The 25,506-nt window shown below is 44.8% G+C and overlaps 1 protein-coding gene across 1 annotated transcript; it reads left to right on the top strand.

Annotated features, from left to right (window-relative positions):
• Positions 1-10,791: 10,791 nt before the first annotated feature.
• Positions 10,792-13,240, top strand: LOC113757246 (cytochrome c oxidase subunit 2-like). Its single transcript, XM_027300619.1, has one exon. It carries the CDS (start codon positions 11,487-11,489, stop codon positions 12,927-12,929), a length of 1,443 nt encoding a protein of 480 aa, XP_027156420.1. The 5' UTR covers positions 10,792-11,486; the 3' UTR covers positions 12,930-13,240.
• Positions 13,241-25,506: the final 12,266 nt, after the last annotated feature.

The raw sequence follows: 25,506 nt of genomic DNA on the forward strand, positions 1-25,506 counted from the left end.
CATATCTCTTTACCTACTTACTATACTCTAGTAGGCTATCTGAGTAGTACCAGCATCAGCTTTTGCTTCATAATCAAGAACTTTGTGGTAGAATGATCAAAATCGTCAAAAGCCCTCTCACTGGCCAATGATGGGAACATAACGATAAGGATAAGGTAACCACAGTCTTGCCTTTTTCGGTCTTATATCTATAAAGAGACAAAGAACATGAATCTGACGAGCACTAGTACCCTATGAGATGAGGATCCCTCTATATGTATGTATGTTAGATTGAATCCCCATTGGATTGCAACAGAAAGAGTAAAGAGAGGGAACAATGTTTTCAATCATCTTACGTCCCATCCGTCCTTTCTAATAGAACTCCATTTACGCACATCACATGGGTACACCATGTTACAATCCTTGATCTTGATGAGAGGATCGATGCAAGCGAGTGAAACTGCTGAATAACGACATTCATTGCAATGGAAGCAGAAGGCAGACAGAAGTCTCAAAAAGCGTGAGTGAAGGAGGACCACGATACCAAGTCTCATAGCGAGGCCCACAGCTTCTTGCTCTTAAAAGAGGGACTTTCCTGCTTAGCATTACGCGTACACATCTACGGCCCAGTCTCTATTATACTATACTGCATTTGACCAACTATCCATTGGCAAAGAGCCCCAAAGTAGCCTTTCCTTGACATCTCATTTCTTAGCAAGAATAAGTCAAACACAAAGCAAAGGAGACAATCCCACCCCCAACTCCCCATCTGTCAATGAGTTGCTGACCTAAGCTGTCGCTACCCCTTATTATAGAGAGTGCCCCGGGGAGATGCTTCCTATCGGGCAGAGAAATAAATGGAAAGACGCATGCCATGATTATGATATCTTCTTTTGCTGCTGCTAAGCAGTTCAACCTTTCGATAAGAGTGAATCAGAATTACGATCTCTTCTCAAGATGGGAGCAAGAAGGGTGGACCCCACCTAGCATGAAGAGACCGAGCCTCCCGGCTAGAGTAGTCGACGCTAATCACCTTTTTTTAATAAAAAGCCCAGCTTTGGTTGTGCTCTCTTTGGACGTCTACTTAGCGTAATCACGAAGAGCTTAGCTTTTCCTTCGAGGAAAAGACTTGATCTGGCTAGTATAGAATTCTTACTGTTCGAAAAGTCTTTCTAAAACCAAGTCCCAAAGTGCTTGCTTTCACCCGGGTCAAGGTCAATCCGGTCTCCGTCTGGCAGTAGGTCGCCAAAGAAGTCAGTGAGAGCCCGGAAAGGTGGATTTCGTTGTCTGGATTGAATCCTATTCCTGTAACCGGCTTATAGTAAGTACAGTAGTCGTTCTTGGATCCTAGCGAGCGAGACGAGAGGAAATTCGTGATAAGGAGAGTTGCTTTCGGCCTTCTTTTCTTCTTGCAAGACCGAGGAATTCAGACCGAGAATTCAACCTAGCCAACTTTGGTGTCGAGCCAAGTCCCCTTCCGTCTGCCTCTTTCGATGTCCGATCCCGTATACCATAGACCAGCCCACTTCCCTTGCTTTGAAACGCTTCCTTCTATGCAGAAAGAAGAGGAAGGAAAGGAGATTTGGGCGGTTCATTACTGGTGGGTGGCTAAAGAAAGTGTCTGGTCGGGGCTTCCTCATACGAATAAGTAGGATCCGCTCTGTCTTTGCACGACCTAACTAAACCTAACTAAGCATTGCATTCATATTGGACGAAATCAAAGATTAAGCCGCTAGGGCTTCTTTTAACACTTTGTTTTTACGACTGATCCAGATATTGTCCGATCGGTGATCTATGAACCTTCTTTCTCCGGCCGTGGAAGCACATTCTTTCGGTAAGAAGCACTCGCCGGCCTTTATAGGAGTAGGGGAAGGGGGTAAAGGAGAGATAAGACCGGGTCGGGTATGACCATCTCTCACTGAAGGAAGGGGAATTTGAACACGAATAGGTTCAGCAATGAGGCTAGTCAACAAAGTCTTATGTCCCTCGTGGTGCTTTGAGTCAATGAAATTCTTAGCTTTCATTCAGTCAGCTTGGCTTGTCTCAGTCCTTTGCCGCACGTCCTATCAATGGCAGAGAGCTCTCTTAGTCTACTCTTTCTTAGAAGTAAAGATCTGTGGTGCTACTTGGATCTTTCCTGATGGAAGGTTTGATAAAATAGAATCAATAGCAGCTAATAAAAGAAAAGAGAGTAGCTTGCGGGCTGGTCGTCATTGCGCACTAGCTGGTCAGTGGGAGTAAAAGAGTGTTCCGTTAGTGTTCTCAGGTAGGTCGAATGGGGAAAGGTAGGTGAAGTCCGTCATTGAATTGAAGTGGTAGAGCGGTAAGTGGGCATAGAGTCTATGTCTTTCCTATCAGTGGCATTAGTTCCTTTGGCCTTGGGGTTCAAAATCTTCCTTTACTACTACAAAGCAGAAGGTGGATGCTGATAGTCGTCCGCTAGTGGTATCGTATATAAGATCAAGCTTGCTTTTAGGAGTGATCTTTCCCGAAATGAAATATCATAAGAGAAGACAGATCGTAGCTAGAGCTAGGATTCACGGTATCCCGGTTTCATTTCCTTCTTCCTAGCGAAGAGATGCTGACACAGACATATATCCGTAGTTGAAATCCCGTCAATGATTCAAGGCTAGCTGAAGAACTCCGATAGGATTCGCCAAAGCTGATGAAACTAACTAATATAGGAGCACCCCTCTATCGAATAAGGCGCTAGCATAGTCATTCAGCAACGGAATCTGTCTATCCGCAGATCCATCATTCATTCCAGCTTACATATTTGTTATTTGTTGGGTGAATGACTCGGGTACTTTATTTCTTAGACGTGTTTCCATGGCCATGTCTGAGTGAAGAGCTTCTGGCAAGGTATTAAAAGAGCGGTTCTCTAGATTCAATTCCTGCGTATTCAGGTGCCTGGCCTCTTTCTGGCTTTTCACGCTAGGAGGGACAAATGCTTTCTCTCTCGTGCCCCTTTCTTTGTCGATCAATGTACATACATTGTATTGAATATTGACTTTATTCAAAGAGCTAGGGCTAGCCCCGTGCTATTTAGAAAGATTGGCATTCAATCGCTTTCTGGCCAATTCATTCTGCGGCTAGATCTCTGTTTATAAAACGGAGCTTTCGGCCCCCGTACTGGGTGGGCCCCTCCAGTAGTAGAAAGATGCCCATAAACTAGAAGTCATCCTTGGTTTGGAGCTTAGTCTCGATCTAGATCTTAGTACTCCGGGTGTTTTCATTTATACGCGTACTTGTCCAGGCTTTACCTACCCACCGCCTTCCTTCCCATCTCTCTGGGGTGACCAGCTCTTTTCACTATGCTATGGCCAGATCCTTCCAAGGCCCCAGGCGTAAGGCGGCTAAGTGAAGTCCTCTTCCCGAAATGTGCTCTATCCGAGCCTTACAGATTTGCTGAGCATGAATCCCATGCCCTTCCGCAAGAGGTTTCGCCCAGCTATCATACCCAGAGGCGGGGCGTATAATGAGATGTCGACAAGATCACCTGGCTGCTTGTGCCCACCTCTAAGTCCTTCATGCATTATATTGATACGCAGTGACTTCCAATGCGAGGGAAATGCCCTTATCCCACTCGAAACTAACTTAGATTCTGCTGACTCAGATCTGGTGGTCTAACTTGAATTGAATCTGCTCGATTTCAATCTGGAACAACTAGAAAGTTTTTGCATAAAATCTTCCGCCTCCGTCGGCTCTGGAACAGGCTCTTGCCTCTAGCTCCGCCCAATGCATGGTGAATTGATCAATTCCGAAACTAGCCAACTCGAAAGCCAATCACGAACTGCTCGCTACTGGAACTGGCTAACAGAAAGAGCGAAAAGAAAGAGGGCATGTCTCACTAGAAAGACAAAAAAAGGTGAGCGCCTAGCGCGCCCCCAACCTAGGTTGGGCAAGCTTTGGCTTCATTTTGATAGGAAGAAGTTCTTTCGGGAGAAAAAGGTCAAAGCAAGCTTTCCTTTTCACATGGCATGGCGAGTGAAGAAGGAAGCTATAACGAATGAGAATCCGGTAGTCGATTCCGTATTCATTGATCCGGAACGGTGTGCAGATGAATTACCGGGTAACTATCAATTGAATAATAAAGGAGGGAGATCCGATCTTTCTCTGCGCATTAAAACAAGAGTTTCAGAGGGCTCAGGTAAAAGCCCAGAGGATCCTTTCAAAGGAAAGGAGGAGCGTAAGCAGCCTTGAATCAGAAATTCACAGATATTCTATAGATGGAACAAATGCGTTCTTAGCAAGTGAATCATAGGTTGTAAGTGAGAATGGGATTGATGCCGAGAATGCCCTGTTAACAAGAAGGAGCGAAGCAGCTCGACTGAAAGGAGAGGAGCGAAAGGGCAGCACGTCCTACCCAGGAGTATTTAGCCTTGCAAGGTAATAGGCTTACTCTTTTTTCACTTGAATCATAATTTGAATCCTTTTTAATATTTCATATAAAAATGCACCTTATTCTAAAGGTAAACTCTGTCCCTGCCTCTGGTCCGTCCTTCTTTTTGGATTGGACCCTTACTCTGACTCGGATGCCTTCGCCCCTGCAGTTTCATTGCCAGTTTTTAAGGATAGATTTGAATTTCCAGCTCCTTTTATATTCATTTCACAGTCCTAAGGTATTGCGAACCAGTTCAAGTATTTGAACCTTTTGCCTTTGCTGGGAAGTTGAAAAACTCATTCCCTTGAGAAGACCGATCTTCAAGCAGATAGCCATAACTCTATTCTGGCCGGTTGGGGTCCCCCTCTTGTTTATGGTTGCAAGATGCCCTTCTCGCTAAAGAATCCATGTGCCTATCTTTCATGAGACTTTCATGAGAAATGAATGGGAGGTCCCTTATCAACTGCTTGCTTTTCCCTTTGCTTTAGGAGTTCGCTTTTCCTATACCCTCTTTGCAGATGGAAGATAAAGAAGAAGGCTCGAGCTCGATAAGACCTCCTTTCTCTTAGGTCTTGCCGCTGTCATCTTTTCTCTTGTTTAGGATTGGACCGGCTTTCCTTTCTTAACCGGAAGTTTGGAGTTTAATAAACCTTGGTGCCTAGCTAAAGCGAGCTCTTCGATACGCCCCTAATATAAGGAAATTCCCAGTTTAAAGGGAAAGCTACCAAACTCTCTTTATATTGATGCCCGAGATCATTCCTTTTATTTTAAAGGTCACTGCAGGGATTCTTTAAGTGCTTCCTCTTAGGCGATGTCTGGATCTCAGTCTATCTCTTTCTCTTTCAGTTCTTTCAGTGGTAGAAACTTAATCAATCCACTCGTCCTAACTAAGATACCACTAGATCCACTGGATCAACTCCGGAAGGAATTCCTTACCAAGAAAAAAGAGGGAGAGAAGGAATGTAATCAATTTCAAACCCCGAAACAAGCTTGAAACCGCCTTACTGCAGTAGCTGTGTAGTAGTAGCAGAATGGTTGAAGGGCCTTCGATGTTCGGATTTCTTTTTTGATTCGAGTGAAGTGAGAGGGCCCGCACCTTGGGGATCCTTAAGGGAAGGCTTTAGAGCCGTGCTACTGGTGACCACGGTTCTCTAGCGTCTTCGCGGTCCTCCCCAGGTAAATCCATTTAGCTGGAAAGGCAGTAGAGTAGAATCGGTTTCGGGTTTCTCATCCTTACCAAGGAGAGGAGGGACGAATGTCCTATACTATAGCTTTGGGGTTTCCATCTAGCTCTGATGGTGGGAACGCTGCTCTTACAACTCAAACTCCTATTCCGTTTTTGTTGGAAAAGGTGTATTCCCTATACGAGCACGGAGCCGGCATCGGCATTGGGCTTTCTCAACCATCAGTAAGATCAGTAGCGGGGGGTTGGGGAAGCAGGCTATTCCTTGGATAGGTCAGTGGCGAAAGCTAGCTCATCGGTGCTTCTGGTATGGACTTCTCCCCGGATGAAAGAACATATATAGTCAAACGCGTCGATCTTACTCTAATTCCTTGAACCCTATGAAAGAACATATATAGTCAGGGGATCTTCTTCTATTGGAAAAAGGGCTTCCTTCTCTATAGGAAAAAGCGCGGCTATCTTTCTCACATTCTAATATAGGAAAGCGGCCTATAGACTAATCGCTTGGAGGTAACGAAAACGGGGAAAAACAGGTAAACGGGGTAAAGGGTCTAATTCAAATATAGGATAATGGGTCTACTTTCTCTTGCAAGTCGCCTCTCAACGGGATCCTATTCGGGAAGGTAATTCTAATATCTAATAGGTTGCTTGAGGGTCACCCCTTCGAAGAAAGTAACCTTTCCGCAGACAAAGAAATCTCTAGGAATCAAGAATAGGGAGACCTAGCGATTAGGCCGAGAGAAGCGACAAGCTCAACTGTCTTGCAAGAGGGGCTTTAGCCTATGGATTTGAATTCTCTTTGTCGACGGGAAAGCCGCTTTAGATTAGAATTCCCGTTAGCCTAGGAGAGACCTCAAGCCGCTTTCCGAGCTTACTATTAGATTAGTCGTAAGGCCCGAAGACCTACTTAGAGAAGTCAACCGGAGACGGCATCCCCTCAACCGAAAACAAGTTTCAAGCTCGTAGTCGACCTAGGGATTGGGATTCTATTATAATTAGAAGAAGGCGTAGGGTGGGATCGATTCAAGGCGGTTCGTCCACACTTTGTGTTGTTAGAAAATACAAGCTATGCTTCTATGCTGCTTGGCGAGAAGTGAGCTTGGTTGATAGCCGCGCTCGGTCTTGCCGGAAAGTTAAGGCTGGTTAACTCTACTTCCTACCTAGTGGAATCCTATACTAAGTGAAAAGGAAGCACAGGGGGGATCCATACTTTAGACACGCACAGACAGGTGACATACCTTAGAAAAGAAAGTAAGTTCCGAAACTCGGAAGTAGATTCCTTTTTGATTGAGAATGTCGAGGCAGAGGTCCAGGCTAGACCTTGGAAGCCAGGAGTGGAAAAAGATCAGAAGAACGATAAGATAAGCTTAACTAGTGAGGGGTGCAGATGAGCGAGGCTATGGGAACGAAGGTTTGACTGCAACAGATCCCATAAAACAATTCGGATATTGAAAGGAATGAAGGTAATCCCCAAGATAAAGGATAGATAGAGGGGGACCTCAGACTGGTAGTGGTAGGTCAGGAATGCAGAGGGGGCGCTTCAAGGTAGGGCTTCTCGAGCTCCTGAGAAAGTCGTAAGGCGCAAGGCCGTAAGGCAAGGAGAACTCATAGATAGATCGAGTCAGTCGGAAGCTTTCCCAAAGCTTCCTTCCTTACCTCTTGCTTGAGAATGCACTGCTGGTAGGAAGAAGCTTTCTTTCTTTCTCTAGTTCTTACGACTTACTAACCCGTCCTTTTCCTAATTCTATCTCAAAGCAAGTTCAAGGGACCTTAAAGGAATAGATTGGGAATCGATACGCATGTCAATCTTAGAGCTCCCGTAGACCGGTTATACGACCTCGCAAGGCACTATTGTAGAACTCATTGGGCGGAAGCCTTCTCGATACCGGACACACCATCTTTTTCTCCATCTAAGCCTGAAAGTCCGTAGAAAGAACACAAAGCATGAGAACGATCTTTTCTTTATTATACGATATAAAAAATGTTCTTTTCTATGTGATTTGTTCCCTTCTGTCTGTCTTCCCAATCTATTCCTTTCCTAAGGGCAAGCGACAGACGATTCCCTTTAATAGATGTAGAGCAAAGGCATTCAGAGTATTCATTGGATAGCCCCGTGCCTGCTTTTGGTAATTCCTTTCCCATTCCCTAAACGAAATCTATCTCATAGGAGGAACTAGCTCCCCCTTACAACATAAGTATTTATCCTCTTCCTGACTTCCTGTAGCTAATGTAGCTAATAGAGTTAATGGAGCTAATGTAGCTAGTCGGCTGATATATCCTGAAAGGAAATAGAGTCAAGGCCGGTACCGATACTGCTGCTAAAGGGAAACTAGAAAAAAGGAAGCTAATAGGTGTCGCGCACACCTATCAGAAGAGAAGCTGATACAATTATGTAGAAATGGAATCAGGGATGACATCGCTTATCTCGTCAGCGAGCAAATTACGACGTTTCGCGGTGTTAGCAAAAGAGGCGTACAAGAAGGAAGGCATCCTCGCACAAAGGGACGAGAGGATGAAAAGATAAGCTAACGCCGTTCCCAAGCCTAGAAAAGAGAGAAAGGAGGTTGGGGGCTTAATTGACAGATGAGTCTTCGATTGGAAAGGTTGGAACTTCGGTTATGCCACAAAACACTGGCAAGACAAGAGCAAAATGGATTCCAGCGGATAAAGCCGTAACAGCATACTTATCTATTTAACTGATGTTGTGTGATCCCTCTTATTCTTATGTGCCCGTGTGGAAAGAGCTTTCCACTATGTGCTTTCAGGGAACTCTTCTTTCTGTTTTAATCGTGTAAGAGCTCCTCTTCCGATGGATGATCGAGCTAGCTCTTCCGCCTTCAAAGTCAACCGGAACTCCTGCTCTTTCTGGACAGCAAACAGCATAGCCCTAGCAATAGGAAGAAAAAGAGTAGCCTAACAGCTACCTACACCGGGGTTGATTGACTTTGATTTCTATCTAAGCATCGGTGTAGTCTCGCCTCTCGCTAATAGTGAAAGTGGTAGAGGTCGCAGAGCCTTCCACAGAAAGAACACCTTCGTTGGAGCTTTTGATTTTCCACAGACATTTCGCCCATGGTTCAAAAGGATTCCGATTTCTGCTCCATGCTGATCTAACAGTGAATTCTCCATTTCTGCTGAGTGATTCTACTATGTGCCGATTTCTTAGTCCAAAGGAAGACTTTACGGGGTATGTACCTCGCTATCGTCGATTCAAATGCCCTGAATTGCTTTCTCTCGTGTGCCTATAAGAGACTACTTTCATTCGATTTTCACTACTCCGGACTCTTTTTAAAAGACCTTGAGTCTCGCTTCTGTCTCAACAGCCTACAGGCCTTCACTGTACTCTCTCGTTCAGATCCTCCGTTCTAGGTCCAGGCATACGCAAGGATGGGAAGGAGACCACAACTCCAGATCGATGTCACAGGAAAGGTCTTGGTTCACCACCCCTCTCTCTATCGCTCTCTCCCTCGGCATACAATCAATCGGCACAATAAAATTCTGAAGTTAATTCAAAAACTAGAAAGTCTTAAGATCTTCCCTCTCCTTACCATGAGGAACGAGTGAATGAAAGCATAAATACGGGCTCTCATGGATTAGTCGTCATGAAGCCCTCTTGATAATCTTTGTCTTTCGTGATCTTCTCCCACATAGGGATGCTATTCTTGCAAATGCTTACTGCCCAACAACATCTTTTCGAAGCAAACGGAGCTCACCGAGAATCCAGTTTTTTTACTGGAGCCGGGATACATGGGCTCTTTTTTCGACCTGAAGGAGGAAATGAAAAGGAAAGGAAATGAAGAGCTTTAGTGAACCGACCCATCTTTGGTCTAGCCCTGACGCGTAGAACTTAAAAAAAGGGTTTCACAGTATGATTAAAGAGTGAATGGGCGGATCTTCACTCCAAGGCTGGAGTGAATAAGCGCTTTCTTTAAAGGAAGGAGTCTTAGATCCCGGGAGTCATAGTGAGTAGGCACTAGATTGAACGAGAAGGATGGAAGTGAATGAGCGTCCTTTGCATATCCGTGTAATGTCGCAGATTAGGGGGCATTCTCCTGATAATATGTCTAAACCCTGGGGTAGAACCAATATCTATCCGAAACTCTATTCTCTAAGACATCCAACTATAAGGAAGAAAGTAGCCAGCAGGAAATTGGATTGATCTCTTAATTGAGTTCGTGACCTACTAGTGGTTTAGTTTGCCCTGTTCTCTTTGCCTAGACCTATAGGGAATCGAATGAGCTAGAAGAGAAGGCAGAAAGCCTATAAGTGGTTCGTCCCTTGAGTCAGTCAGCCTCGTGCGAGAAAAGAGGGAAAGTAAAGTGCTAACAGGCTAACACTGGTAATGGGGAATGGCGCATCTGAGACCGGAAAAGAAGCTATTTGTCCAATTCTGCCTTCTCTCTCAAACGTCCACGTAGGAACATCCCTGTATTTCATTTCATCCGATCTTTCTCCAAAGCAAATAGTCAAATTTCCTATTTTTCTTTTATTGATCACTCGTTTGGATTTCGAAAGGAGAGAAAAGTGTGTGATTTTTATGCGGAGGGATGGAAGGAAGTAGAAATTCTGTTCCATTTCGATCTTTCTCCTGCTTTGAATAGCATTCCTCGTTCTCGTCTTTTGTCCAAATTGGAACCTTTAGTGACAGATAAGTACGTTTTTCATCTTCTTTCCGCTTTGCCGATCTTGGATGAAGACGGAAGAGATTGGTCTATAGATGTTGCCGTCTTCGGGTGTTCTTACTATGGTCTTGCTTAACTTGTTTCTAGATGAATTTGATCGAGCATTCATCCTGGAATTCGTTATGCGCGATATGTCCACGAAGTCTTTGTGGCTCTTCCTATGAGCAGTAGCGAAAAGGTCTCTTTAGAGGACATCCAAACTCTCTTGAAAGTGCAAGATCCAAGACTCGCATCAAAGGTTGACTTCTCTGTCGGCGGGGTAACTAGAAGAAGAAAAGGAAGTACGCATTCAGCTGTGAAAGACGTTATTTCCTCAAACGATTTGATCCAAGGGAATGAAACTAGTTCAATGACCCGACCCCTTAGCCTCTTAGGATGAATAGAATGAAACTCTGCCTTTAAAGAATGTGAGAGGTCCCTTTCTCTCCTACTACTGAACCCGGAAATTGCGGATTCAACGACACAGCACAAAAAAACACCTGATTCGCCGACGCCCTACGTGAATAATATCATATAGTAAGGTAAGTGAATCCAATCCACGTAATGTTAAGAACTTGCCCTTAGACAAAAAGGAGCTATCTTTTTCCCATGCTTTCCGTTGGTCAACAACCAACATTTTAGTTCTCGTTTAGTTCTCAACAAGTCTCTCTCTTTTTTTGGGGGAAGCGGAATTACAAGGATGAAATGAAAAGATGAAGAAAGAGTACCTTGTTCTATATGGACGTCCAACGTCCAGTGATATAGACTTTATGGAAACAGATCCTCTTTCTTTTACTACGACAAGTAGCGCCGCTAGCATTTCTTCCACTATGTCGGACGCGGAAAGCGCTCCCCCCGAGTGGGGGAAAGTATTTGATAGAATCTGCGATGAATACGCAGAGTGTGTGCTGAAAGCCGGTAAGCAATTACCTCCCGAATGGACGATGCCGGACCTTGTTCGGACAGTGGTTGGAGAGGAACCGACTAGCATGCCAGGCTTTCTCACACATTCATATTATGATCTCATGTTGCATGGGTCAAATAGTTGGTTATGCCAGGAACTTTTCGAATTTCTTGATCTAATCAACTATGTCTTCTAGTTCCGGTTGTTAGTCAAGTTCTTTTTCCCATGCTTTACTTTGGTTAACAACCAAGAAAAGCTCTCTATACTTCAAAACGACTCCTACAGGCTTGACGGAGTTAAGCTGTCTGGTGAAATTAGGTCTCTCTTTTTTTTGGGGGGAGCGGAGCAGTCAAAGAAAAGAATGAACCAAAGAAAATGATTGTTCTAGAATGGCTATTCCTCACAATTGCTCCTTGTGATGCAGCGGAACCATGGCAATTAGGATCTCAAGACGCAGCAACACCTATGATGCAAGGAATAATAGACTTACATCACGATATCTTTTTCTTCCTCATTCTGATTTTGGTTTTCGTATCATGGATCTTGGTTCGCACTTTATGGCATTTCCACTATAAAAAAAATCCAATCCCGCAAAGGATTGTTCATGGAACTACTATCGAGATTCTTTGGACCATATTTCCTAGTATCATCCCGATGTTCATTGCTATACCATCATTTGCTCTGTTATACTCAATGGACGAGGTAGTAGTAGATCCGGCCATTACTATCAAAGCTATTGGACATCAATGGTATTGGACTTATGAGTATTCGGACTATAACAGTTCCGATGAACAGTCACTCACTTTTGACAGTTATATGATTCCAGAAGATGATCTAGAATTGGGTCAATTACGTTTATTAGAAGTGGACAATAGAGTGGTTGTACCAGCCAAAACTCATTTACGTATTATTGTAACATCTGCTGATGTACTTCATAGTTGGGCTGTACCTTCCTTAGGTGTCAAATGTGATGCTGTACCTGGTCGTTTAAATCAGACCTCTATTTTGGTACAACGAGAAGGAGTTTACTATGGTCAATGCAGTGAGATTTGTGGAACTAATCATGCCTTTATGCCTATCGTCGTAGAAGCTGTTGATAGGAAAGATTATGCAAATCGGGTAGAAAATCTATTCATCACAAAAACCGGGGGGGTTTCTTGGCTCCAGCACTTCATTACAATAGCCTATTGTGACGGACGCAATTGGACACCTCCGGTAACACCCCCTTCATTAGCAGGACAAGAACCGGTAACCCCACCCGATTCACCGCTAATGGAGTCTTCCTCGAGTTCGGAATCCTTGAATACCTTTAGAAATTTGATCACGGCGAATCATGAAGCGGATCTTTTTCGACGCATCGCTTTTCTGGAAAACCAGCATTTGTTTGGGCTGCCTGTACAGACCCGCCCCGGCGAGTATGCGGAAATAGTGCTAGGACGTTTCAATGGGGCAGTAAATGTCCAGCACTACCAATGGCTTTTGGATTACTTCAATTTCCATCTTCAAGTAGATGAACGAAAGGGTCTTTTACAAGACCGACTTCATACTCTACTACTTGAAGAGCCGAATCTGGCTCAGATTCTACGGGTGTCCCCGTACACTGACATCCGAAGGGGGGCCTTTGATTTTCTGGAAAATTCCACAGAATCTCTGAATGCCCTTCGGCATGCTTTTCAGCGGGATCTGATGGATGGCCTTTTGAATTCCTATATGGACGACCTTAACAGAAGGGGTAGGAATGCAGACGTTTACCAGGGGTTCTATCGATATTTTATCAATGAGGACTTCCGGCGCTTCCATAATCTGCCCTTACCATAAGCACGCACGCCGGGGAAGAAAGAGTCTGAGGTTGGGTCGGACGTAAATGGAGGCACCGTTTGTTACTATTGGACAAATTTCTCCTTTTGTTTTCTTCTTGTTCTTTGCCATAACGCCCATTCTGGGACGAGTTGGAATAGGAATTCCTAATTCTTACACGGATGAGACTGATCAGTGAAAAATTCTGACACCAATCATTTACAAGCGCATGAGTTTTCTAGTTGGCTATGTTGATATAGGCTTAGATAGGAATAAGATAGTCTACTATATATAGGGTGAGAATGAAGAAGAAAAGAGACCGGAACGACACGGAAGGAAAGAGAGAGGAATTTATTAAACAAGCTTTACCGTGCTAACCAGAGCAGGAACATCAAAATTTAAGACCGAATACATGTGGAACGACATATTAAATAAATAATACGTGATCTGATTTGATAGGCTGCCTGCAGAAAAAGTTTACCGACCACATAACAATTCATTCTTGTGTGTAGCGCGTGGGGCCATGTCTCCCGAACGATCATAATACGCCCGCTCATCTAATATCAAATCAATCGGTAGATCTCACTTCCCTTCCCCCATACCATAGCCGGAAGGGATAGCGTATCTACAGAAGAGAGAGTATGGGCTCTTACCCTTAATTTAGTATGGAGCACCCCTTCAAGTTTCAGATCTTCCAGATGTAGAGACAGATCCAAAGCCATTTGATCGAGATCGAGTAGCTATAGCGGATCTATTTAGAGATCGGAACCCCGTTCCGGGTACACCCATTTTAGTAGCAACTGCCCCTAAGCCGGTAGGTCTCGTTCAAAAGCCACTTTTTTTGATGTGTCCCAATCAATGTGCTCGGTGATGATGTTGTCATCGCTGATGCGCAAGTTGCCGAAGTTGATTTTCAGTGTCTTCAGCCAATTTCAACTCAAAAATCTCTGATTTCTGACACTGGTGCATTTGAGTTTGCTAAGCGCTTTTGCGTCAAGGGTGGGCGCGTGGATTTATCTGCCATGTCTGCTCGTTGTTTTGTTTGCTTGCTTACCATCATCCATATGGTCTGATGGCTATATGTAAAAAATATCCATTCATTACGAAGGTTCTCTACCAAGGATAGGTGGTGGAGGTTATAGGGTCCTTGCTTGCCAAACTCAGTCATACAAGATCTCGTCACTTTGAGCGGGTTCTTGCTATGTACACCAAGCCTCGGGGTCCCAATGACTATCCATTAGAATTGTGGCTTGGCAGAGTGAGCTTTCGCTTCCTTATCTTCGAGGTTTCATTATCTCCTTCCTTCTTAAATTACTTAAATTAAAGGGATGAAACCTTCGGATTTAAAGGTGGCTCCTGATGAATTATTTCCAGCAGAAAGAGTCCGGGACTTCCTTGCTTGAGTGGTCTTTGCTCAGGAACTGGATGAAGGATTGGCTTCGGTACGTCCATTGGTACTGGAGTGTCGCGAATTCACCGGATGTTTCCTTAAGTGACTTCTTTTCTGCATCAGTCTATGAGAAAGAATGGAGGATCAGACGCGAATCGAGTGAGCTCATTCTCTTGATCTACGCTATTTCAAAATAGGGATGGGAAACAGACCATAAAGGCGCAGCTACTATTGCTTGCTGGGAGAGAGGAAACGGGCTTTAGGCTATTAAGCCCGAGAGAAGCCACTTGACCAGAAGGAGAGGAGCTACCCCTCTTCTAGTAGTTATCCCCTGATCTGATATCTATCATGGATGAGGGAGAAGATGAGCTAAAGTCTGGACTCTCCAAGTCCTCTTTCTTTCTGCCAGCACTCGATTTCCAGCTAAAAGCCACTGCCTCCCTTATCTTATATACGCTATTGATTTAGTTGCAAGAAGAAAAGAGCTAGAAGCCATCAAGCAATCGCACTCAAAGCGGGTATTCTTTCTCCCAGTCTGTAGTTCTCACCCGAGCTTCTGTATTCTTCTCTGAGGGAGGGAGGGAAGATTCATATCCCACGGTGTGCTCGGATGGTTCCGCTCAGTGCTTGGAAATGGGATCTGTTCCGCTTATTCTCATGGTAAAGCCTTTACCGTCCGGGTTTCACTAATCCCGGTTGCAGACAGACCAATAGTCAACAGGAAGCCTATTTGACTCAACATAGGTCTCAACTGACATTCTTGCTGGATCAGCGATTGAGGTCTCGACGAGCCTTCCTTCAGGCGCTCTCTAGTGCTAATCATCCGGCCTGCTGCCTTCTTTCGGGTGATTCTTCTTTAGCAGCTTGAAAATGAGTTTACAGGTTGCAGTGAGGTTTGAGATGAAGCGGGCAATGTAGTTGATCCTTCCCAGAAAACCCCAGATTTCTTTCTCGGTTCGTGGGATCGGCATCTCCTGAATGGCCTTCACTTTATCGGGGTCAACTTCGATTCCTGCATCGTTTGCATACATTTCCTATCCGGGAAAAGGGCTTTAAGGCGGAAAAGGCATATAGAATGGTAACGGCTAAACAGAATCAATGTATCCTCATAAAATAGAGTCCAGTGGTTCGAATCCACTTCTAAAAGCGGGTGAAGGTGGGGACATTAGCAACCTCAACTCGAGACGAGAAGGGGCACCTGAATTATCATAAATGAAGAGATTTCGCAGATGCGGTCTATGGACTCTTGGCTACTGATTTGAGACCTGGAATGAGGAAGTGTCCGCTCTTGAATTGTAGGGAAGCCCCTCTTTCTTTTCACGACATAAACGAAAGGAGAAGCTTCGGGGCGGAGAACCCATCGCTGTCTCGGCTGTGCTACCGGAGGCTCTGGGGAAGTCGGAATAGGAGAGCACTCATCTTGGGGTGGGCTTACTACTTAGATGCTTTCAGCAGTTATCCGCTCCGCACTTGGCTACCCAGCGTTTACCGTGGGCACGATAACTGGCACACCAGAGGGAGACTTCCTTCATATTACTTAATAGGAAAAGAAGGGCTTCAATAGCTTTGGCTGTGAAAACTCTTGGTCTTGGAGCATCAGTGTCATCAGTTCACCCAAGATCGGCAGGACAAAGAACTACTAGGTTTGTGCCAGAAAAGCGTCTTACGTCACGATCAAGGGAAGAAAGAACTACCCCACGAAAACATCATTTCTTGAGGTATAAAGTTTCAGGGAAAAAGCATTCAACTTCACTTACAACAAATCTTTCTTATCTTAAAATGGAATTGGAAGACTTCGACGGCTTATGTAATAGCCTACTTTAAATAAATACGAATTTCGATAGGTAGGGTAGGAATAGACGGGCTAAGAGGTTGAACCACACAAGATCTATCTCCTTCCGCGCCCCTACCCGGCTTCTAAAATGAAGACAGAATGCAACTTTAAGATCTTGAAAAATGATATAAATTCATTTCATTTCTCTTTGTCCTACTTATAGAATCAGTCCTCCAACCTATCGAAACTCTTGAAAGCAAGAAAGCGTGCCAAGAAGAATCGAATCATCACCCGGGATTCCTTCTTCTTAATAGGCATAGGAAAGCTTGATGATGAGGGCTACCATAGCACCCAAGGTGGAGGTAAATGGAAGCTCAGCAAAGGGAATCTCATTGTTGCCAGAGGGAAGAAAGTACTCTCTATTTGATGCAAGCCAAGTTGAAGAATGGAGAAGTGAATGCAGCTGGGGACTCCTCCATTGACCTTTCACTCATGTGCCCAAGTCGCCTGTGCCAAAGGCCAATGTCAATGGTCCCACACCTCAAGGAATAGAGAGAAATCGTTCCTTACTTCACTGCAAGAAGGAACACATTTGTAAGCAACAAGCCCCTTACACCAAAAAAGGGGAAACTACCAGATTGATTCTTACACTAAGAGGAGTTGGACTCATAGTACGTGCTCTACGCGATACACAGACAGATCGAATAGCCGGAGTACGGTAGGAATGGACTGCTGCCAAGGCTTCGAACAAGGGAATAGACTAAGGGACAGCTTGGGACCCATGTAAAGAATTTGACCTGCCACCCCTTATCCGATAGGGATCCTAGACCCGGTAAAGCATGAACTCCAACTGATGCCCTGACTCCGACTCTAGGAGAAGGGGATTACTTCCCTGCGGGTCAGCTCTTAACTTAAGAAAAAGGGAATCGCCTTCTTCTGATGATATGGGAGAATTGGTTGTTTAAGAAAGGCATGGCTTAAGGGTTTTTCCTCGAGGTTCTCAATCAATAGAAGAAAGTAAGGCAGAACTCTTTTCGAAACACTCTTTCCTCCCAGGTCATGACTGGATTCTTTCAAGTCTTATGGTATGCCCCCGGAAGGGGGTATATTAGGGACTTTTACAAGAATCAATCGTTCGTTCGATCAAGGGAAGAGTGAAAAACCAGGCACCAATGCATCTAACGCCGGGTCCATGTAACCTCGTGATTAGACGAGGATATTATTCCCTCATGCTTGGGCTCCATCTTCTAGACAACCTATGAGATCGAAGGAAGATCCATGTCACACGCCACTAACTGGAGAAAGGAGCGTATGACTGCCGGTAATAGACGCTTTCCTTGGAAGTCAGAGTTTTATACCAGGTATCGCTGCCGGGCCCTGGTACTAGGTAGACGCCCTTGGGTATACACTTTAATGCCAACTCTTTGACAAAAGGAGCTTTAGCCACTCGACTGCAAAGGAGAGGAGCGGAGTTTTAACTCGAAAGTCGGCCCGGCCCGAAGCAGAGTGAACTATCTAAAAAGCCCAGGACAGGAGCTATTACGACTCAAACAGGAAGTCTAATTCCTATATCGAAAGCGAAAGCACCCTTACCTAGGCCTAGGCCAGGGAATCATAAACCAACTCCGCTTGAGTCATCAGTCCTGCATTTGTTTTCTCTCGAGCTTCTATTTCTTCCTGCTTTGAAGGACATTGGTAACGTAACTAGCAACCTCCCCAGCTGCAATCAATAAAAAGAAATAAAAGAAGACCTCTAAGTCCGCATCTCTTTCTCAACCAAAAACATCTCGAAAGAGATTCATAAAAGCGCTATCGCACCTCAGAAGACGATGAGGCCCATCTTGAAGGCGAAAGAAGTCCCCTGCCTTCCTTGTTCAAGTAGTTCAAGAGTTAAGCTAGCTTACGTAAGAGAAGACAGCTTTACGGAATGCAGCAGTACAGTTCAGTTTCTAACATCTCCAGCGTCTTATTCTTATATAAAGATAAGAAAATCAGGTTGTAGCTCGACGCTTGTTGAACGTGGCGAGAGAAAGAAAGCGTTTAGGCGTGCCCCTAAGACTTAATGGAAGACCAGGAACGGACTGTCTAACCCCCGGCCTTTTCAACGGAATTCAAATACGAGCGAAAGGTCCCACCTTTCAAGGACCAGGAAATAGCTTCCCGAGCTAAGGCTAAGAAACTGGAGTATTAAATACTGCTTGAACAGGATGCTCCCCGGGGAACTTCTACTAGAGGAACCGGTACTGTAGTTGCTGTAACAGGTACAACCGGCACCGGAACTGGCACTAATAGAACAGAATAGAACTACGATGTCGATGTCTGCCTTATCGAAACGAAGGGAACTTGTACCCTGGAGAGAGGTGCAAACTTCAGATTTCGACCTAATAACCGTAGTCGTAGAATCCCCATTCTTTATAGGATAGGAGTGGAGTGTGCCACCTTTGAAAAAAGTCCTCCTACATTAAAGCAACCACGAGCTCTAACTTAAAGTAGGTCTAGAACCACTGAGATTAAGTTGTTTTCTCTTTTCTCCAGGTTATGCTATGAAAGATCTGGGACTTCGTTCCAGGAAATCCTTCTATTCTTTTAGCATATCTAGTAGGGAGAGGGAGCAACTGGAAATAAAAAACCTCTTGCCAGAGTATCAAAAGCATATGTATGCCCAATACCTACCCGACTTCAAAGCTCTCATAGAGATCGGGTAGAGAATTGAGGATGGAATCCTGATCCTCGAACGCGAGAGATCGAATCATAGCTATCAGCTCACTTATTCCTCATTACAGGCAAAATGCGATAGGCGATGAATAAAAAAGGCTATTACTTGATTCACAGGATAGGCACAGGTATTCTTTCTTCCAAACCGGGAATCCTAGATGGAGAGAATCTGGTCTTGCTTGTTTTAGTGCATGGCTTACGGCAGCGAGTGACTCGAGATCGAGAAGTGAGGAATGAAGAAGAAATTGCTCGCGAAACAAGACTCATTGGCCTTCCCTAACTGAGTAGCCAATGAAGAGGTAACCAGAGACCTTACAGAGTGGGAAGATTTGGAGGCCAAAATGAAGCAAGCCGAAGGAAATGTTCACCGGCGTATGAGGCGCAAAAGGACAGATGGCATTACCAAGAACCGGATATGGTGCGACTGAACCTCGGCACGGAGGAGGGTTGGTCTTCCTGATACTAAGGTGGCGTATCGTACTAATCCATCACATCCATTACTTTATTCAATAGTAAAGGTAAGTGGTGTCCAAACGGGCAGATAAGGCTTTAAAATAGGCTTCGATCGGGCATTAACTTGAAGCGGGAAGGCACTTTCCTAGCATATAGCTGGATCCCGTCTTAGCTCAATACTTAGATCGCCTTGTGAAAGAAAAAAAGGGACTGTCGGCTAGGTGACTCGCCTGTAATAGCATCTTTTCTAAAGTACAGTAGAGGCCGGTCTTCCTTTCGAGCTGGGGCCTCTGTGTCAGGTCCGCCCATGACCATTCTATTGCAGAAAGAAATGCACCACCTTTGTTTGTCCCAGGTGCGGGAACTAGCCTGACTTTCTTCCTAAGATCGCTAGTAAAGATTAAAAAACTTGCCCCGATTCGAAGAGAATTAATAGCTTACTATTAACGGCTTAAGCGTCCACTTTCATTTAATCTTTCCAAGCAAAGCGAAAGAGACTTTCCGCTTATTCTGCTCATCTCGGGGGACCGAGACTAAGACCTTTGACCGAGCATAGTGCATCTTTGCTTGCTGGCTTTCCTGAAATGACTGAAGCTGGCTTGATTGAATGAATGGACAGCTACGGATTGGCACGCTGAACTCGTACCCGGAATCCAAATCTGAACTCGGGTAAGAAGAAGCTCTTTCTATATTATATAGAATATACCCTCACACATCTGATTCATGAACAGACGATTCGTAAACAGACAGGCTTGACTTTCCTTAGAAAGCGGAAAGAGGCATTACTCCATAAACCACAAGCAGGCCGACTCACTGACCGTTGGGATAAGGGAGACCTATCTCATTAATATCTTTTTCCCTCGACCTCGGGGGACTTCTCCCCCTTTATTTAGAGAACCGAGTGAACGCAGAATCCTAATCGGCCTTTCGGCTAGCAACGAATGCACGAGGAAAGAGTGCGTGCAGCAGCAAAACACATAGCACGTTGTTTAGCGCTTCTTTCTTAGTGTTGTAGGGCGGAATGAGACCGCGCGTGTACCGAGGCGCGTAGATCGAGCCAAGCCGTAGCAAGGCAAAAAAGCCAAGGAAGGTCTCTCTCGCTATGGCCCCATTGAAAGTCTGCGATGCACGTGATTCGGTCTTATTCATCCGGAAAACTTGAATAAAAGCAAAGGTCTTGACTATTGATATAAAAAATATGACTAGAAATGCCATTTTCTTTCTCAGATAAGGAACGATAATCTCAATCAGATGTAGCAAATCAAGGAAAGAAGCCTATAAGCTATTAGATGCAAGCTCAGTAGGAACGTCGGAGCTAGTTACCGCTCCGTGGGGTCGATTTGCTCTTCGTAGGCCTAGCCTTCTTCTACTATTTTGTTGCCTAGCCCTAAGCCCTACAGTTCCTTCCTTTTGTTTTCTTTCAATGGCTGCTATTTGAAATGTCAGCTCTCGCTTTCTTGCTTTGGGTGAGGATCCTAAAGCCATTTTTCTTTCGCCTGGTATGAATTCCTAATTAGTAGCCCTACCGATAACAAGGGATTCGGTAGCAGCGGTTATTGCAAAGAGCTCCTCTTCCGCTAAGACCGGATAAGCAGCTAAGACCTCTTACTATTACTACGCTCCGTACCCTGGCTAGAGAGCATGAATGACTCTTACCCTTGGGTTCCTTCTCCTATTTTTCTTTGTTCGCATTTGATCGTTCCTGGGAAGAGACAGAGTCAAAGAAATCGACAACAAAAGGACTCACTCGTGGCACACTGACTATATTCCAACTTCTCTGCATCAATGCACTCACTACCTTCTAGCCAAGGAAAGCAAGTCAAGCATGCCCAGCTCTAAGATCCGGAAAGATGTTCACTCGCCTCCCAGACCAAAGAAGCCCTGTTCACGCTCCAGAGACGAAGAAGGAAGTGGAATTAGACAAAGACAAAGAAAAGCTAGATGAAGGCCGCAAATCGTATGATCTCATCAAGCATTTGGACAGCGTGCACGCCCATACTTGAGCTAATCAAAAGCTCTCCTCAATACCGAGCTATGCTCTATGATGACCTGGAGAAAGCACAAGAATAGCGAACTGGAGCGAGCCTATATAATGTAATAAAGCAAATTGTAACCAACATCAATCATCAGAGAGAGAGTAGCGGACGAGACAAGCTCCTGCGTCTACAACAGATCCTGCAGTTTAAGCTTTGACACTAGCGGCTACTTATACTTAGCTTAGAAGCTCCTGTTCAAGGTAAGGCTTCCAAACCAGCCTTAGAACCAAGCTTAGATCATTCTCAAGAACCCAGAAGCAACAAGAAGAGAAAGCTCAGCCTTCCCCTCGTTTAAAGAAAGCCCCCTCTGTGAGCTAGACAGCGAATCAGCATTCGTCCAACTATTTAGATCCATGATCTTTCACCCCGGTCTCTAGATGAGAAGATTCTTTTCCACCGACACCTGATCCCCTTGGCTCAGACAACCGGAAGAAAGATTTTTTGAAAGATTGATATATGTTCATAACCGGACTTCCCGCTAGCACGCCCCACTCCTAACTGCATAAGAAATCGAACCCGAAGCAAAGACAGAAAAGGAAGGTTTATTCAAAAAAGCAGAGACTAAGTCTGCCCATTAGTTGTGTCCTCTGCTTCTTATGCTAAACTTCTCTTGAGCAATGAACGTATCACTTGAGTAGTATTACGAAACCTTAAGAAATGGTGATCTACTAGTTGATTCAAGGAAGATCCGTTGAAGAGTGTGCACCAGATATAAGTAGAGGGTATGGTAGATCTCCGCTACTAGGGTGTGATCCCAAATGACGTATCCTAATAGCAGTGGCGGGATGACTTTTGGTAGCAGCACGTTGATCTTGTTTATGAGCACATCCCCTGCCCCCTTCCCCATAAGAAAAGTCAAAAAAAGTTGTTCGTTTTTGTGCTTGACTTTCCTCTCCTGCAGCGATAGGGCTGATTCTTCGCACGCTACGTACCATAACCAGTCTACCCGTTCGATTGTAGAAGTCCCCCAAGATCAACTCTGGGAGGAGATTGAGGAACAAGAAGAGGCCCGAGCGCCATTCCCTATGTGAATAGGGCAAGGCCACCCGCTACTTCAGTTCTTGACCCAAAGACTGAGAAAGAAAAAGACATTAAGCGAAGAGCTACGGTGTCAGGATCCGTAGGATTAATCTAGTAGAAAGGGTCTGCTGGCTAAAAGCACAGCACAATAGGATCCGTCTCGTTCCCCAGGTGCTAGCACCGAAGATGGGCTATTGGTTGCCTTCACTACCAATGTCATGCTCCGATCCTGCCTTTTCCGCTGGAACAAGGAGAAGCCGGGGAAGGGGAGAGTTAATGCCTACCTTTCAATAAGACTACAGTTTCCCTTTCCTAATCCTAAAGCAAGAAGGCATAGAGTCGATCTACCTATGACGCTTGTCAATGGATTTGCTTACATGATGGTGATGCTAATGGAAGACTTTGATTTTAAGGGTTTATTGGACTGTATAAGGTATACCGTCGCCAGAAGCAGTAGACTGTATACCCACTGAGCTGACCGAGCGCATTGAGAGAAAGAAGAGAATTAAGGAAAGAAGTAGAGCGTGAAGTAAAGTGTACTACAGGGAAGAGGACTGAAAGAAGATATAAGGCAGATAGAGTGGTGGACTCCTTTGACTTCCATTTCCAATTAATGCCGGACCTTTATTAAAGCATAGCCTTTCAAAAAGCTTTTTTTATTACCGGATGAAGCATACGACACAGACACAAGGGAAGAAAGATCCAAAGAAGCAGATGTGAGCCTATGACCGTCCCCTGAGTATCTAGCTTCTTTCTTGTTAGAAAATGGGGGCGAAGAGAGACTTAAGCACCTCACCCGCCAAAGTCAAGTATATATCCGAAGATACTCATTTTAGGGCAAATAAATTGAACCATTTTTGGTGCAGTCTCCCCAAGGCTTTTTGAATATGGTCTTTTTACGACCTGTCAATCGCCTTATACTTAGAGCAGCAGTTGGCAAGCTTTGAGCATTGAGCAGTCTTCAAAGGAAATTCCGACTATATAGGAAGCGATCTCATCTCGCTCATTCAAGAGTGGGATCATAAGAAGCTTCTTTATGACCTGCCGATCAAAGCCCCTTTAAGAGACCAAGTTTATTGTCTTAGAGAGGGGGCGTATTTACACGAAATTCTATATCTGCTATCGCAAGACTGCCGAACCCGATACGCTGGTTTGTGTACGGATTTGCTGCTAATTGAAATGATCGGCCAGCGGACTAAGACTCAGACTAATGAATATATTAGCACTGCAAGGGTAGGAATATTCCTAGTCAACTATTGTAATACTAAGAAGACTTTGACTTTATAATATACTGTAAGAGTATAAGAAACTTTACAGCTAAGTGCCTTGAAAGTTAGTATTTACTATGATTCGTACATGGCTGGTACACAGAACCTTTGTTTGTGCTACCAAGGTGGCACAGGACAGGCATTCTCCTTATGCCCTATTCTATTAGTCAAGCTTGGCAGCCCCCTACCAAACTATTTTCAAAAATGAAAGCAGGAGACCTAGATGAGCTTAAGTCTACCGCGGGATATTGGTTTACACATGGGGGAGGAGCGAAAGCGGCACGCGGAGTCTAGCTACTACTACACGAGTCCCACACACCACTCCACAACTCTAGGCTTTCAATTCAAGCTTCATCAGCTACAAGACAATCAAAATCAAGAGCTGCTACGAGAAGATTAAATCAGCTTCATTTCTTCGAGTCCTTTAGTTAGCTCATCACCGGGATCAGAACCAAGCTTTCTAGCATCAACTAACGAAAGGGAATCACCGGTACCAGGTGTAGCTGCATCTAACAGGTTCAAGCGAGTACGAGCAACCCTCCATCTTCTTCTTTTCAATCTCCTGATCCCCCCTGCCTCTAACGCCTTCACCCGGGAAGGATAACCTTAGGTCCCACCTAATAGGCCGGAACTAGATGTACTAGGCTCGGAAGCTCCTGTTACTTCTCTCCCCATCTCTGGTCCCATCCATGGAACGAATGCTTGAAAGCGGGTGTACAAAAATAGGAAAGGGCCGATTCCATTCATCCAAGGCTTGGCCATCTCACATGTACTTCATGCACTGGTGGAGAGTAGACGGGACTACATAATAGTTGTGCAACCAGGGCCTCCCGAGCAGTGCCTTGTAAGACATGTCGGCATTGATGATGTAGAACTTCGCCTCTGATTGGAGACTGGCCAGCTTCAGAGGCAAGATAATTAATCTAAGAGCTTGCTGACTGTGCTTATGGAAGCCTTGGATTATGCTATTTTCGGGGGCCAAGTGCTGGAATAAAAACCCGGCTCCTGAGTGTCCTGAGCGTCATCAGGTTGACTGAAAACCCCGGGTCAATCAAGCAAGATACGGTTCACTTTTGCACCATCACTTGTGCCTGTGACATAGAGGAGCCTGTTGCGCTCTGTAGTCCCCAGTTTAAGATCTTTATCGATGAAAGTGATCGAAGCCGTGTGCAGAGCGTAGAGCACCTCCTTCATGTTAATTTCAGCGAAATGGGCTTGCTTGGTATAGCTCAGGATGTTGCAGGGCATATATCAAGACGTCCCTTAGCTCTTTTGACATGCATAGGGCGTCAAATATGCTGAGCAGGGCTGGAATGGGAATTCTATTTCGACGGGCTGTCCAAAGCCCGGACAAGGTGGACACCGTAAAGCGATGCCTTTTGAATTTAACAGCTATTGCTTGTCTACAGTTATAACAGCTCATCCGCGAAAACGGATTTGAATGTCGCAAATCAGATGCTAGTGAAAGGAAGTAACATAGTTAATGTACGAAGTCTTCCACTTACTGTCCTAACTGTCCTAAAGCAGGAGAGAGAATTTTCTTGAAGAAGATTAAATAAAATAAGCTCTTGCTCTAAAGAGGGAAGCGACGGAAGAGGGAAGGAAGTCATCGCATTGACTCGAATGATCTAGCCAATCATTTCTCCTCACTAACTATGGTCTACCCTCGCGAGACAGTTCTTAGCCTCTACTCTAGTATGAACTGAGCCATAGCCTACGAGCTTCTAGGTCATGTTGCCCCTAATCTCTTTGTGATTAGATCTGCTCGACATGCAAGCGGTCTAGCTACTGCCTCTACAGTCATTCTTAAGCCGGACACTTTACTACCCTCTTACCTTCCTCTTATAGCTTATAGTCCAGATCACTCTCTTTATTATAAGAGTATGGTCGGTAAGTGGAATGAGATCAGGCCTGAACCTTCTTTGTGACTGTTTGACAGGGA

Source organism: Coffea eugenioides, unplaced genomic scaffold (assembly GCF_003713205.1).
Source record: "Coffea eugenioides isolate CCC68of unplaced genomic scaffold, Ceug_1.0 ScVebR1_2853;HRSCAF=3958, whole genome shotgun sequence".
NCBI classification, from domain to species: domain Eukaryota; kingdom Viridiplantae; phylum Streptophyta; class Magnoliopsida; order Gentianales; family Rubiaceae; genus Coffea; species Coffea eugenioides.

Bases quoted from the DNA above. Each gene is read 5' to 3' on its own strand.
- LOC113757246 (XM_027300619.1), top strand. From the start codon at position 11,487: ATGATTGTTCTAGAATGGCTATTCCTCACAATTGCTCCTTGTGATGCA.